Source organism: Thrips palmi, unplaced genomic scaffold, assembly GCF_012932325.1.
Source record: "Thrips palmi isolate BJ-2018 unplaced genomic scaffold, TpBJ-2018v1 HiC_scaffold_16, whole genome shotgun sequence".
NCBI classification, from domain to species: domain Eukaryota; kingdom Metazoa; phylum Arthropoda; class Insecta; order Thysanoptera; family Thripidae; genus Thrips; species Thrips palmi.
Window position 1 is genome coordinate 287,317 of NW_023144625.1, and position 15,772 is coordinate 303,088.

Below are 15,772 nucleotides of genomic sequence, written 5' to 3' on the forward strand. Positions count from 1 at the left end.
TCCTACACTTGTTGCCTATTGTTTTCCGTGGTTCAACGCCACGGTTCGTACAAGTTAATTATAAACCGTGTCTCACCGTGCGAGCGATGCGATGGTTGACTCCGAATAGTGTGAGACTGTCTCACACTTGGATTTTCAGTGCGAGGTGCGAGAAATTTGCTCAGGGCTTTTTGCCCATGTAAAGAGTGGCGCCCCAATAGTTACTTGTATCAGAGGGAAAAGGGGGAGGGGGTTCACCCCCTTTCGTGCCGAGCGAGGTGACCTTGGGAACGGTTGCTACCCCCACTCAAAGAGGCCCTGGAAGGAGATGAATTTATCAAGCCGCCTTCCCACAGGTGTGCGCAACATTTTATGAGGAAGGGAACAAAATATGTCCTCTTTTGTGCATAAGCGTCGCACAAAATTCAGCATGCGTTTTAAAATGCGCGAATTTATGCGGAACTTTGCACGAAAAGTGTGCGTTGTTGCTTATAAAATTCGCGAAGATCGAAGCGTATGAACAATTTTGCGCAAAGCTTATGCATGAAAAAGTAAGGGAGGGTGGGGTACCATGACTACTTTTTTTTTGTGCCTCCCTCTACTCCACCGTGGGGTTCGAAAAGTTAAGTTTCCAGCATGAGGGGATTCATTGGACCTCCAAGGACCTCTTCCACCCATTGGAACTTGTCTGCAATGCACGGCAGGCTCACAGAACACTTTGGAAAATAAAACGCAAAGTGGTCATGGCGCCCCACCTATGGGGTACCATGACCACCCCGTGGGGCACCATGACCATAGTAATTTTCTGGCCCAAAAAAGTGTACTTTCTACCCGTATTCTCATTGAAATGGTTTATATCGCTGTCCTTACCATCAGGCCAGTCAACTTAACTAAAAAACACTGTAAAAACCTTCGAAGTATCAAACGTTCTAAAATGCCTTAAAATGGACGGTTTAAAACAGTTAACGCTCTAAGGCTTTCAAATTTCACATCCAAAGCTATGACATGTGTTAACATTTTATGTTTGTCTTGCAAAGACGAATCCAAATTCGTATGCGGATTTCAATTTGGTAAATTTTAAGAAAATTATCGCGGTTACTACACTGCAAACAAGTGAATTAAATGCTGTTTCTCATAACGCCAGAGCCATCTTGGTGCAAAGTAGCCACGGATCGCCTTCACGGCCAACTTTTGCGGTTTGGAGCTCATTTAGTGCAAGAGAAACTACCATTTCAAGTCTCAGTTTCAGAACCATTCTTAATCATCCTGGTGATTCACGATTTGTGGTAAAACTATCTATTCTGCAGCAATTATTCAACCTTTATACATTTTCAGAAGCAAAAAGCAAATTTTCGACAAAAATAAATCATTATCAGGCCAAAATATGAGAAAAAACACTCAAATATAAATGGTCATGGTGCCCCACTAAAAAGTGGTCATGGCTCCCCACAATGCAGTTTACGACTCTAAGGCTCCCCGAGCAAGCAAAAAGCTACTTAGAATTAAATGTGATGTTGGATATTATGCCGGAGAGCCGACATTTTGAGAAAAACCTAAGACATCGAACTTATCTCCTCAAATGTGAGAGTGAGAAAAACTATCTCAGATTTGAAAAACGCCCAATTTAGCCAAAACGCTGTAACAAAAATTTCGGCGAGGTGCTATGGTCGTACCCTTGAAGCTAGAAGGTAGGGCTTTGGCTGAAAATAGTTAGAATTCTATTCTCTCGAAAGTCCGGTCGACCGGTTGCCGTCGACAAAGTAGTTCCCGAGAGCGAGGGGGGTGGTCATGGTGCCCCAGTGGTCATGGTGCCCCACCCTCCCTTACATAATACTGTAGCGTGAAGGGAAACGATTCATGTTCACCTACGATACACTGTAAAAATTATGTTGTGAATTTACGACGGAATGTTTTCCGAAGGTTTTTGGGAATGTCCAAAAGTGCACTGTGTTTCTTTCCTTCATGAACTTTTATAAATCAACGGAAGTTTGTCTTTAATTTACGAAGGTTCTTAGTAAATTTACGAAGAAAATTCGTAAATGTACAAAGTCAGTTGTAAATTAACGAAGGGCTTCGTAAATTTACGACGGGCTTCGTTAATCTTCGACGGGTTTTCGTAAATCTACGGCGGACCTTCGTAAATAAACGAAGGATCTGTTGGCATTTTTTTTGCCGAAGGATCCGTCGTTAATTCCAGACGTATAATTACGAAGGTTCTCTGTACCGTGAAACGGGGTAACTTCGGACACTTTTGATAGGTTTTTTTGAAATTGTGAAAGTCGTGGTGCTGTCATGGACTTGAGGGTTAAAATTTATCATCTACCAACCTTTAGCTTCGATTTGGCGCTTATTTCAAATATCTGCACCTCACATTGTTTACAGTGGAGGGTCCGAAGCAGTGTCCGAAATTACCCCGTGTTTTGGGGTAATTTCGGACACCCCTGGAAAAAACGACTTTTCGATCTGATTTTCGTCCCAAAATGGATCACTGTCTCTTTCTAAAGTGCTAATATGATTATATGAGAAATTCGTAAGGGTTGAGATGTAAAGGTAAGGTAGGGGTGGTCATTCATACATAATTTGAAGGCATGTTTTTGCACTCATAAGTAGTTCGATTTCAGGAATAGTGGGTGGAACTAGTAGAGCCATTTAGAACGCTTCTATTTTTTAATCTTTGACCGATAAGCTTTCTTAGGCAACTCGGGCCATTACGCGAAAGTGAATCTTAAATCTCCCTCTACAAGATTACAAACGATCACATACATGCATGCAAGTAGTCGTGTCTTATGTACGGTTAGGAAGATACAGGGGCTCAGTGGAAAGCTTTGCATTTCAATTGTACCGGCGAGCTATGCAGCCATTCGCCGAGTCCAACTCTCATGTCACATGAAAGAAAATTAATCACAAAACAGTCGCTGACACTAACGTAGGATATAGACATAAAACTAAATATTTAAGATGTAGCTTTGCCCAATTTTTACGAAATTTGAAGTTTACAAAGCAACCGCTGTAACAATTGGGGAATATCGTTGTTATTGGATTATCTTCAACTTTCAGAAGAGCTCTTCAGCTTACACCACTCAAACCCTGCGAAATTGGAAGTGTTCAGGGCATACCAAATTTCCCTGACGTGACGTTTGTATGTCCGAAATTACCCCGTAAAGTAACATTTTTTCAGTTAGGAGCCCATATAAACCATACTATTTGACCCAGGTGATTGAAAATTTGACACTGTATGCTCTTAACATGATCAAATCGAAAAACAATCACATCATGAACCGGCCATGAACAGTTTCGGCTTGCCAGTCAAAGTTTTAACGCATTAAGTTAATTTAGGTAAAAATGGTTAAATACAAAAACCACTCTTTCTCCTGAAGTTTGCCCCTGATTTGGCCTCCAGGTGATTGATCAGATGGTTTTAAGTGTGGCCGATGCGATGCGCGCAACGGGACAAGCCTCCAAGTTGGCCGTTAGATGGGAGCGTCATCGCCATGCTTCTGGGCAGAGTTGTCCGAAATTACACCCAGTGTCCGAAATTACCCCGTTTCACGGTATATTAACGAAGGTTCTTTGTTTATTAACGAAGGTTCCCTGTAAATTTACGAAGGTGCTTCGTAAATTTCTATTGTGATAGTAAAATCGACAGAGATTGTTCAAAAAATTAACGAAGGTTTTTGTAAATATACGAAGAGCTTCGTAAATTAACGAAGGAACCGTTGGCAATTTTTTTGCCGAAGGATCCGTCGTTTATTCCGGACATTAATTTTTACAGTGTATGATGTGTTCTGTTAACAGAATGAAAGCTGTTAGGAATGACAAACTCGAAATGCCTCCAGACTTCTTCCACGAAATAGCTAAATGGGCTTTGGAATGTGAGTATAGAACATAAGCATCGGTTCTAATCCAAAAGAAGTTAAAACGACATATCGGAAACTTGACGCGCTGTAAACAAGGTTTGAAACTATTATTTTTTTTTTTTTGCATTCATGGACTGATCTTGCGCATGCTTGTCGTTCAACGCAGCCATCACATTTGTCGCCCTGGATGCTGAGCTTGGTTTGTTGAAGAATCTGGAACCAAACTCTGAAGCGAGTAAGATGATACAGGCCGTTCACGTCGTGTTCGACAGCATGTATCAGCTTGATTTCAAGCCGTCTCCATGGAAGTTTGTCTCAACTCCAGCGTACCGACGGTTCGTCACAGCCATGAACTTCGTCACCGGGTGAGTGCCAGCAAGCCACTGGTTCGCCTGCAGGTCATTCTTCAACCGCTTCCAAGCGTTACACTGTGAAAAGAAAAAAAAGTTGTAATTACATTATAAGGCTACCTCTGGTAATAATGTCACTATAAAAACTTACGTAAATTCACACTTAGAATCAATAAGTGATACAGCTCACTCTGTTAGTGGTGAGGCAAAACTGTCTCACCAAAAAAAAGGGTGAGGCTAAAATGCATCACCAAAACAAAGTGGTACACACACTTAATATTTTTGTACAAATTTTGTACGAGATGTCACAGTTTTTTTGTGCACACAAACTTTTCATACAATTTTGTACAATTTTTTTTACAATTTTGAACCAAAATGGCGAAAAATGTGCAGTTTTCCCTACGAGAATTGTACGAAAATTCCGTGTGCACGAAAAACTGTGATGTCTCGTACATAACATTTAGTGTGCACGAATGTATCACTGATAAAAGGTCTAAAGGGTGATACCGCCCCAGGGAAGCCAGGGCCCGTCTCGCTGATGTCTGACCTTCCTTCGGTGGTACATTCGTTAACGGCCTTTTTCGTTGATACATTTTTGTACGACCTATTTTCGGTAATACATTCGTGTACGACCTTTTTTCGGTAATACTTCACTGTTAAAAAAAGTGCTGTAAATTAACAGCACTTATGCTGTTAAGTTTGATAGCAGCACGACTTGTTTTATTACAAACATGTTGTAGCCCTCGGTGCTGTTTTCTGACAGTCCGATTGTAAAAAAATACTTCTTAGGAGTCTTCGACGATGTCTTCCCAAATTTGTGTTGATTTCATCGTGTGTTATTAAACAAGACACTTGTAACCTGACAACAAAATATGTTTTTTAGATTGCAAAAGGCTGTTTCTAAACATGAAACCTGTTCACGAAACACAACTATTTTGATGACGATTACTTTGTTGTTACTTGACAAGGAAAATTGTTATGAAACGAAAGTGCTGTTTCTGGATGGGTTTCCCGTTCAGACACAAAACAATACTGTTGTTTCATAACAGCATTACTGTAGGTGATTGTGTTGTAAAATTACAGTGGATTTTTAACGGTGTTATAGTATCGCTGAAAATTTGGTAAGGTGTCTCACCTTTTAATTTCAGTGCAAGAAGAATCGTCCTGAATTCCTCACGAAGAAACATCGTTTAATTGATCTGTAACTCAATGGTAATGCTTCTCCACAGTGTGTCAGCGAAGTACGTCAACTTGGCCATGGAGCGACTGAAGCAGCTCCCACCAAATGAGGAGCGAAACTTCAGTGTGTTGGAAAATCTGCTGATCCGAACTGAAGACCCTCAAAGAGCGGTGACCATGGCTCTAGATATGCTGCTCGCGGGCATCGACACTGTGAGTTCGACAATCATTGTCAATCGTTTTTGAAACATCTTGTCCCAATTAAAGTTTTCATGCACAATATTTTATCCTCGCACTCACGACAGCGGGGAAGGCGATGTTTCTCCAAACTTCAGAGTATTCTCGCCCAGTAAGAGAAAACCTAAAATGCAGCGAAATTATCATGTATCACATTGCATTCGCCTGAAACAGTCTGTATGGAGGCGATGCAGAAAGCGCGTTTTCTAAAGGACGCCGATTTTTGTGCAGCTTTCCTGTATGCGGCAACGGTTGAAGTTTTATAACTTAACTCAAAGTAAACGGGATTGCACACTGGAGCGGTTCTCATTAAACTGTATTAAATCCAATAAGAGAACACGTTTTCACATGCTCCTGCCCAGACCTTAATGAAGTCCTGTATTTTGATGTGCTTAATCTGTCTCTCTTCCAAACTCTTGCACGGCTTCCGAAACAGATCCAAATGGAATGCCCAGTGAAATAATGCTGGCTCTCTCTTTAGACAGGGACGGTTGTGGCGACTGTAATGTATCAATTAGCGACCAACCCAGACAAGCAGCAGAAGCTGCACGAAGAATTGGACAGGGTGATTCCCGATCCCTCTAAGCCCCTAACCAAGCAACAACTTGAAGACATGAGGTATGTTTCAACAAGTTGGGATTAGGAACTAGCTAGTTGTCTGTTGAAGTCGATTGATGGATGCTGGTAAAATTGATGAGGAGCGCGTCTGCTCGCACGGAAGAACACACTAAATGTTAGGTGCAATTTTGTGCGAGACATCACAGTTCTTTGTGCACACGAAATTTTCTTACAATTTTCGAACGAAAAATTGCACATTTTTCGCCAGTTTTGTCCAAAATTGCACTAAATTTTGCACAAATTTGTACGAAAAGTTCATGTGCACAAAAAACTTGTGATGTCTCGTACAAAATTTGTACAAAAACAATGAGGGTGAAGAAATCTGTCTGTGCCCCGCTCCACCCTTACAACCGCTCACAGTAAAAGATAGAACTGATGACATCAATCCACTTGGGCCTGTCTTCTTTCCCGTTATCTTCTTTCAAAGCTAAAACTAAAATTCTATGCAAATTTTTCTGTTAACCCCAACGTTTACATCGACATTAAAAGTGCAGTGGAACATCTCAGGGAGCATGACAGAATCTACGACATTTTAAAAACTTATTCTCTTGAGAAAAAAAAAAGATAAAAAGGTTATTTCTGCAACTTAACCATCTCACATCATCTTTCTCTTCGTGCAGGTACCTGCGAGCTTGTATCAAGGAATCCATGAGGGTGATGCCCATCTTAGTTGGCAATGCGCGCACCACAATCAGGGACTTGGTTATTGGAGGATACCAGGTGCCGAAAGGAGTAAGTACAATGCAAATCATAAAAAGTAACGTCTTCAAACTGTTTTCATTGCCTTATTTCCAAATACCTTTGCGGAAATGGCGCAAGCCACAAAGGAGTATTTTCCTCGTACACTGTAAAAAATCCACTGTAATATTACAAGACAATCACCTACAGTAATGCTGTTAAAAAACAGCAGTATTGTTTCGTGTCTGAACAGGAAACCCATCCAGAAACAGCACTTTCGTTTCATAACAATTTCCTTGTCAAGTAACAACAATGAAATCGTGATTCAAAATAGTTGTGTTGTCGTTGAACAGGTTTCATGTTTAGAAACAGCCTTTTGCAATCTAAAAACATATTTTGTTGTCAGGTTACAAGTGTCTTGTTTAATAACAGCACGATGAAATCAACACAAATGTTGGGAAGACATCGTCGAAGACTCCTAAGAAGTATTGTTTTATTACAATCGGACTGTCAGAAAACAGCACCGAGGGCTACAACATGTTTGTAATAAAACAAGTCGTGCTGCTATCAAACTTAACAGCATAAGTGCTGTTAATTTACAGCACTTTTTTTAACAGTGTAACGCGAACACGTGTATTACGGCATTAAAATGCCAAAATTTGGCATATTTGGCACAAAAATGGTATTACAATTACGTGTATTACGCGTAATACACGTGTGTACAGGGTATTACACGAGTGATTACCCCCTCGGCCGCAACATTGTAAAAGTCGTGAAGTGAAATTTGTGCTACGTTACAGTGAATCCGGCCGAAGCATAATGAGAAGCGATAAATAATCGTTATACGAACCTTTAAAACATTTTTAGTTAAGAAACAAAGAAAACCCTTGTACTACACTGTTAAAAAAAGTGCTGTAAATTAACAGCACTTATGCTGTTAAGTTTGATAGCAGCACGACTTGTTTTATTACAAGCATGTTGTAGCCCTCGGTGCTGTTTTCTGACAGTTCGATTGTAATAAAACAATACTTCTTTGGAGTCTTCGACGATGTCTTCCCAACATTTTTGTTGATTTCATCGTGCTGTTATTAAACAAGACCCTTGTAACCTGACAACAATATATGTTTTAAGATTGCAAAAGGCTGTTTCTAAACATGAAACCTGTTCAACGACAACACAACTATTTTGAATCACGATTTCATTGTTGTTACTTGACAAGGAAATTGTTATGAAACGAAAGTGCTGTTTCTGGATGGGTTTCCCGTTCAGACACAAAACAATACTGTTGTTTCATAACAGCATTACTGTAGGTGATTGTGTTGTAATATTACAGTGGATTTTTAACGGTGTATACCGCGTAATACCGAGTACTCTCACACTATATGTTTTTGTACAGGTTTTGTACAAGACATCACTGTTTTTTGTGTACACAAACTTTTCGGTTTGTACAAAATTTTGTACAATTTTGTACAAAAAAGGCGAAAAATGTGCAGTTTTTCGTACGAAAATTGTACGAAAATTTCGTGTGCACAAAAAACTGTGATGTCTCGCACACAATTAGACATAACATTTAGTGTGCTGTACACGATTTCTTGGGGTGTTTACCCCCTCGGTTGCGTCAGTCTCTGGTGCTGGAGTCCACCACCATGAATCTTGTTACGTTGCTTGTTGCAGACTCTGGTGAGCATGAGCACGCGTGAAATGACGTCCAACGAGGCCTACTTCCCGAGGGCCCTAGAGTTCCTTCCGGAGCGGTGGCTTCCCGGCGCCGACGACATCAAGGGGACCCACCCCTTCGCCTTCTTGCCGTTCGGCTTCGGGCCGCGAATGTGCGTCGGGCGCCGGTTCGCCGACCTGGAGATCGAGACCGTCGTGGCAAAGGTAAAGTCGCTGATCTCTACACTGCAAATCTAAGTGTGGGGCAGATGTCTCACGCATAACGAGTTTTTCCCATACTTGCAACTGTGGGACACGGTTTTATTTTCTAAAAGCACCAGCGTGGAGCGGCGCGTTTGCTAGGTATGCTCCTGACATGATGCAACTTGAAGCAAGCTATGTGTACTCACTCGAGTTTCCAGAGTAATTCTTACTCATTCCTTTGCATGGCTGCAGCTTCTTTTAATTGCATTGCTTCAGATCTGCTGAAGTTTCACACACTGTAGTTTCCTATTTAAGAAGGTTTTATTGCTAAAAATACAAGCTGCAAGGGCCCTCGTCGCCCTCAAGAGTGCACTCTACAAATCAAAGAGTGTACATAGTATGCTCTAACTGGTGCATGCCTGCAAGCACGCTCTGGCTAGCGCATGCCTGCCAAGCATGCACTAACTAGAGCATACATGCCATGTACACGCTTCCTGATGCAGAAAACTCCCTATCCCTTATGCAGTAAATGTATGCTCCAGTTAGCGTGTACATGGCATGTATGCACTAGTTAGTGCATGCCTGGCAGGCATGCGCTAGTTAGAGCGTGCTTGCAGGCATGCTCCAGTTAGAGCGTACCATGTACACTCTTTGATTTGTAGAGCATGGAGGCCGGAGCGCGAGTCCGGCGTTCCGAATGCAGCTTCAGGTCTCTCGACGGTCTAGAGTCATCATTTTAGGGTCGCATTATGACGTTTGTGTTGCTTGCAGGTGTTCCGGAACTTCTCCATGGAGTGGAATCGACCTCCTGCCAAGGCTACGTTCCGCATACTGTTTAGCTTCACTGACCCACTTGCTTTCACTGTCAAGGACAGAGTCTGATCCTGGGGCGAAAAAAGTGTGTGTAACGGTACCTGTTCCATAAGATATTAAAAAAACCTCGAGTATTGACAAATAAAGTTTTTATACACTATTAGCCATTTCATGAAGACCATTGGTATGGAAAAAATCACAAATCCATTGATCAGCACTGTGGCAAAAAGGTATGGAAAATTCTGTAAACAACTTTTGGTAATTCTCCGTAGGTCCTTGCAGTATTCTTCGTGGGACTATATAGTCTTCCAGAAAACTGTAAGGTCCTGTGGAGAACACTGTGCGGTCCTACGCAGAATGCTGTCAGATCCTACGGAGGATATTGACAAGAGAGCCACGGAGAATCTTAGCAAAATAATGACCCGTATTTTCCGTACTTTTAACCACAGTGCTTGCGGGAACGTTTTTAGTCTCAAAATGAAGATACTCGAGGTAATATGATGGAATTGTATTGAACCTAAGGTTTAGGTGAAATAAAAAAAACTACCGCCAATCAAGTGAGGGATAGTCTCTCACTACTTGGCGCGAACCACTTCGTCTTCGTATACACTCTACGAACTCAAGTGCCTCCACCTGGAGCCAACCTGGCATGTTCACTGTTGCTGAAGTCCCCTACCCTGTGCATGTAAAGCGGAGCAACAGTGTGCTTGCAGGTTAAGGCCACCTGGCGTGTAGTTTTTGGCAAGCATGATACAGCTTACAGTTAACAAGCTAGGTTGACAATTCCTCGGGGAGCTGCAGCTTGCACGGTCGAGTGCAAGGATAGGAGGTTTTCTCCCTCCCAAAGGTTGGAGGCCCCCAACTCCTATTAATTTCTGAGTTATAGAGGTTTGCGTAAACCTTGGTGAGAGCGTCATCCTAGATTACGCGCTTGCTATCCTACGGTGTTGCGTGCAATTGCGGACGCTGGTCCTGAAATTAGAAGGCACTGAAAATCTCCGCACCGTGGTGAGGGCCTTTCAAATACTTCCTCACAAAATACACTCTATCATCCTTCAATCGGACCGTTTCTGCGCTTTAATAGAAGTTCCTTAAGAAGAAGCTGAATAGGACAAGACAAAATTGACAATGTTTGACTAGGTAAGAGTTGGCCCGTCCTGTTTACTTTTTGTAAAAAAAAAATGACGGAGGGACGGGCATATAGTATGCTGCTGTGCGTCCGTCCGTTCGTCCGTCCGAGGACTTCCCGCGGTCCGATCTTGACCAAATTTGGTATGCAGCCTCCTTGGGTGACCCTAAGAACCGCCCGGTGGCACACGGCAAAACCAACGTCCGGGTTTCCCAGGCGCACCCTGGAAAAATGCCCTGTTTTTTCAGGGTGCGCCTGGGAAACCCGGACGTTGGTTTTGCCGTGCAGCAAATCCGATCCGAGCCCCGGGGGCGCTGCTGCAGGTGCATCATGGTCTACATGGGGTCGAAGGGGATTTCGGCAACGGATACAGCTAGCAGGGCATATAGGGGTATTTTTGGAATCAGGGCGACGAGAAAAAAACCAACGGTGCCAGTTTCAAGTGAATCGGAGAAGTTTGGACCCGGGTTCAAATCCCAGTGGGGTATATTTTAAACATTCTTTTTACTCGAGTTTTTGCATTGTTTCTGATGTTTTTGAGGGTGCTGATGACGAAAAAAACACAAATTTGGACGCCAGACTTAGGTTCCAATCCCGTTAGGGTTAAACATTAGCGAAATTCACACATTTCTAAATGTACGGGACGGGCCAAAGTTGCCGATGTATATTGCTACTTTTTCTGTTATTGTTTATTGTTAATGACGTATTCACGTTGTGTGATTTTTTTGCGCATAACAAATTGACTTTTGTGCGCAAGCGTACAAACATTGTTATTTGTATTTAAAACTTTGTCAATTTTGTCTTGTCCTATTCAGCTTCTTAAGGAACTTCTATTAAGGGGGCAGTCTCGTCCCTGTACCCTTTTTTAGAGGGGTTTCCCCCCTCTTTTGATGGCGATGATTTTTTAACTATACCTCTTAGAGACAAAGCCTCTTTCGTCTTTCATTTCTGATTTCTACATATTTTTCCGGCCGTTTTATTAGACCCAATATATTTCATCGTTTTTATCCCATTGCCGGTGATGGGGACCCGATTGTGGCACAGTTTCAGAAATGTCTCGAGCAGACCTACCGATAGGGCGAATAAAAATTTTCAGTCGGTCGGTCCCCTGTTTTGAAGATTGAGTAGGTCTGCTCGGAAACGGTGAAGAATTTTCAACTTTTGGGATTTTTTTCCATTTTCCCATAAAATTTGGAATCGAATGGATAAAACCGCAAGTCTCTACGACCACTCCTTGACCCCAAACATTTCTATGAGTGAGTCAGTCAGTCAGATTGGGGCTATTTAGGTTCTTGATTGATAGAGATGATAGATATGTTTTTCAGAGCCAAGTGGGACCAGGTGTCTCGTATGTAAGTCTCCCGAAATAAAGACCACAAATAGAGCCGCGAATGAAGCAGTCGCAGAAAAAGGTGGGTGTTTAATGACACTTGACTCAGGCTAACCCAAAACAAATAAAATGTGAAAGCTGTCATAGAAAATGCTAGGTATTTAATCACATCTCACAAATGAAGTTAAATAAGGTCGAGCAAATCTTGTCGTTCCAAGTAAAGCCATGGCTCTGCTCCCACAAATGAACGCAGTGTTCGACTTCGCCGTTTTCCGTCAGGTGATTCGGCTCTCCTGCCAACCAGTTGCTGTACACCACGGGCTCACCCGTCGACATCCAGACGTACTTGCCTTGCTGAGCCAGATCAGAGGCCCCTATCCAGAAATATTCACCGCCCAAACCTGAAAAGAGGGTCGGATGTTTGAGAGATGGACACAAGTAAATGAGGTAGAAAACACGCAAAGCGGCATCCTGCCATAACTTCAATTTTCATAGAGGAAGAGGTTTGGTCGGGTTTGGTTAATACTTTATACGCCAGAGAAATGCAAGAGGCCTTATTCTTTGACGATATCAATTGACCAAGCCACTCAAAATGCAGTCTGAAAATAAAAAGCGCGTCCCTGCACCCTCATTCCAGGAACGCGACAGCACGTTGAAACGAACGTGACAGAATGCCACGCTCCTTTGAGCATTGTGTCACATTCGTTTGAATGTGAACAAGCTGATTTTTGGCCAATTCACACCCAAACGAATGTGACACAATGCTCAAACGAACGTGACATTTTGTCACGTTCATTTCAACGTGATTGCGCGTTCCTGGAATGAGACCTCTCGACCAAATTTGTTTGAAACTGTGCAACGCTGACCAGATTGCACAAAATTGTTCAAAATCACATACAAATCTGTATGAAAAGCAGGGTGTGCTGCATCAGGTGAGAGCACGTACACAGGAATCAAATGCGCGTGGCAACCATGAGCGGAGGTGCCGATTGACTTACCGCTGTTCTTGATGTACATGGCTACTTTGTCGTTCTCCTCTTGACTGCTAATGGTGGCGAGGCGCATATTCTGGTAGTTGCAAAACTCATTGGCACGGTACCAGTTTGACTGCAAACAAAAAAGGCCTTTTAATTGTAATGCCATGCACACCATTTAATGACTCACTTTCACGTCAAAAAATTAACCGACCCCAAATTTAAAACATAGCCACAAATTTTGGAAACTTTCCATATCTACAAGACCTTAATAATCTTCACGCCATTTATTGACTTAAATAGACATTGCCAATGGAAAACGGAAACGTATGCATGGCGGGACAAAAGACTCGATAAATGACGTAAAAAGGGCTTTTTTGCAACAATGAGGACGGTTTTCAACCAGAGTGCTGGACCCACACTGTTAAAAAAATCCATCTTAATTTTAAGAAACTTTTTTATGAAGCAGTTTACAAAGACTTTTTGCTAGTAAAAGTAATAAACTTTTTCTTCTTAAAAGTAAGAACCAAATTTGAAAAGTAATAATCTGTTTCTTAAAAGTAGGTTTTGCATTTAAGAAGAATTTAATGTAGAGAAGGGAAAAATTGAACACCTCATGTACGTTATGAGTTACTCGTTGTATGGTAGTAGTCGATTTCACTGCCGAAGTTGATTGGAAGCGTGGTTGAAACTCGGTCTCGAACCCGGAATTCCGGATTTCTGCACCGCGACGCTACCAACTGCGCCACGAGTGAGCTCTGCGAGGCGGGCCCTAGGATGTTGATGACTCCAAGCCTCTCGGCGGAGACTCCGCTAGGCAGCGGAAGCGCTCATCCCAGGGCCTCCAAACACCACTTCACATGACCAAGATCATACAAATTTGTTCTTTACGTACACTGGTAGTGAAGCGTCCAATGATCACAATTTTAAGTGGCAGGATGAGAATCAAATATAAAAAGTCATAGTAATTTTGAATTTTAAGAAACAAATTATTACATTTGGTAGACAATCTCAAATTTTATGAACCCGTTTTTCAATTTTAATAAAGTTTCTGAAAGTTACCAATATTTTCATTACTTGTCAGAAATGTTTTGGTCAATGTAAGAAATTTTCTTAAACTTCACCAACCTTTATGAGTTTTCATATCCTTTCAAAAGGTTCTTAAAATTAAGATGACATTATGTATTAAATTTAAGAATTTTTTTAACAGTGCACCTTTATGGTCTGCAGGAAGAATCTCTTGGAACCAACTCGCAGTGGCGTGATGGCCAAGCGGTGTGTTTGGAGACTAGATGCGGGTTTGTCTACATCTGGAACAGAAATAACGCAACACCAATTGTGTTGACTGCGTGTTCGCTGGACAATCTTCTACCGAGGAGCGTCACTGAATTTCCATGTGTTAACATCGAGACAAGCGAAGCAATTTTATTTTTATCGCATGTCTAGCGCCATAAACAAGTTATAGCATTAAAACGACAATCTCAAACCATGGTCTGACACTTGAATTCTTAAGGCACGGCTGATACACTGATTTTCCGAATGTAATAATGAACTTATTTAAAAAGCAATAACATTTTTATTGCATTAGTAGCGCCATGAAAAAGTTATTGCATTAAAAGTGCAATAATTATTGTATTGCATTAGCGCATTTATCGCATTATTTGTGTAGTTATCATTTTATCACACCAAAACTGTGATAATCTGGGCCTAGACCGGCCGAAACCTAAGGGACTTATTGCAATTTTATTGCGATAATTTTTTATGGCTGCCACAGATGCGATAATTTGAGGGAATCACACTAGCCTTTTTATCGCAGCAAATTGTATGAAACTTATCACATTAGAAATACCAGTGTAGAGGCCGCATAGCCTTAGGATTTTTACACAAGAGTTCTACTCGAGCAGTACACAGCCATCCTGAGTCGCAAAATCCATTATAATAACATTTTTCAAGAATGAGCGTAAGTCCCACACTGTGTCCAAAAGGTACGGAAAATTATGTTGATTTTTGCCAAGGTTCTCCGTAGGCTTCTTATCAATATTCTCCGTGGGACCTCACAGTATATTCTTTGTTGGGTCATACAGTTTTCTGGAGGACTGTATAGCCCTACGGAGAAAACTGTGACGTCCTCCGGAGAATAATGTTAGAGGGCGACGGAGAAACACAACGAGAGGGATACGGAGGATTATGACAAGCTGTCAACAGAATTTTTCGAAGCATTTTGCCTCACTGTAAATGACGCACGTACCATGGGGAGACACTGATGCGACGGCCAGCACAGTTGGTGACACGGGTTTGTCGTTTCAACAGGAGCAGAGGTCCTTGCCTGGCGATCCACACGATGCGGTGGGACTCTTATAGCCCAGCTTAGGGTGGGCCGTGAAACACGATTTTTCGATATCGCAAACGTAATAGCGCGCCAAAGTTACTTCATGGCATTACAAACTCAACGCGATCTGGGGCAGGTCTGTAACTTAAAGCTTGACCCTCGCGCATCGACGTTGAAAATCCGAAAATTCGACTTTTACACTGGTATTTCTAATGTGATAAGTTTCATACAATTTGCTGCAATAAAAAGGCAAGTGTGATTCCTTCAAATTATCGCATCTGTGGCAGCAATAAAAATATTATCGCATTAAAAATGCAATAAGTCCCTTAGGTTTTGGCCGATCTGGGCCCAGATTATCACAGTTTTGCTGCCATAAAATGATAACTACGCTAATAATGCGATAAATGCGCCAATGCAATACAATAATTATTGCACTTAT

At 41.9% G+C, this 15,772-nt stretch overlaps 2 protein-coding genes across 2 annotated transcripts in view; one reads left to right on the top strand and one right to left on the bottom strand.

The window, feature by feature from the left end:
* Positions 1–9,734, top strand: part of LOC117642381 (probable cytochrome P450 301a1, mitochondrial) — a 35,345-nt gene extending 25,611 nt beyond the window's left edge. Inside the window, exons 7-13 of the mRNA XM_034380482.1 lie at positions 3,775–3,851; positions 4,003–4,201; positions 5,416–5,578; positions 6,084–6,220; positions 6,841–6,952; positions 8,573–8,779; positions 9,530–9,734. Coding sequence (XP_034236373.1) covers positions 3,775–3,851; positions 4,003–4,201; positions 5,416–5,578; positions 6,084–6,220; positions 6,841–6,952; positions 8,573–8,779; positions 9,530–9,640 — 1,006 coding nt within the window. The 3' untranslated portion in view covers positions 9,641–9,734. The remainder of the gene's footprint in view (positions 1–3,774; positions 3,852–4,002; positions 4,202–5,415; positions 5,579–6,083; positions 6,221–6,840; positions 6,953–8,572; positions 8,780–9,529) is intronic.
* Positions 9,735–12,169: 2,435 nt separating this feature from the next.
* Positions 12,170–15,360, bottom strand: LOC117642342 (C-type lectin mannose-binding isoform-like). The gene is made up of 4 exons (XM_034380425.1): positions 15,253–15,360; positions 14,220–14,314; positions 13,029–13,137; positions 12,170–12,431 (listed from the first exon to the last, which is right to left on the bottom strand). Exons 3-4 carry the CDS (start codon positions 13,093–13,095, stop codon positions 12,196–12,198), a joined length of 303 nt encoding a protein of 100 aa, XP_034236316.1. The 5' UTR covers positions 13,096–13,137; positions 14,220–14,314; positions 15,253–15,360; the 3' UTR covers positions 12,170–12,195.
* Between the last annotated feature and the right edge of the window lie 412 nt (positions 15,361–15,772).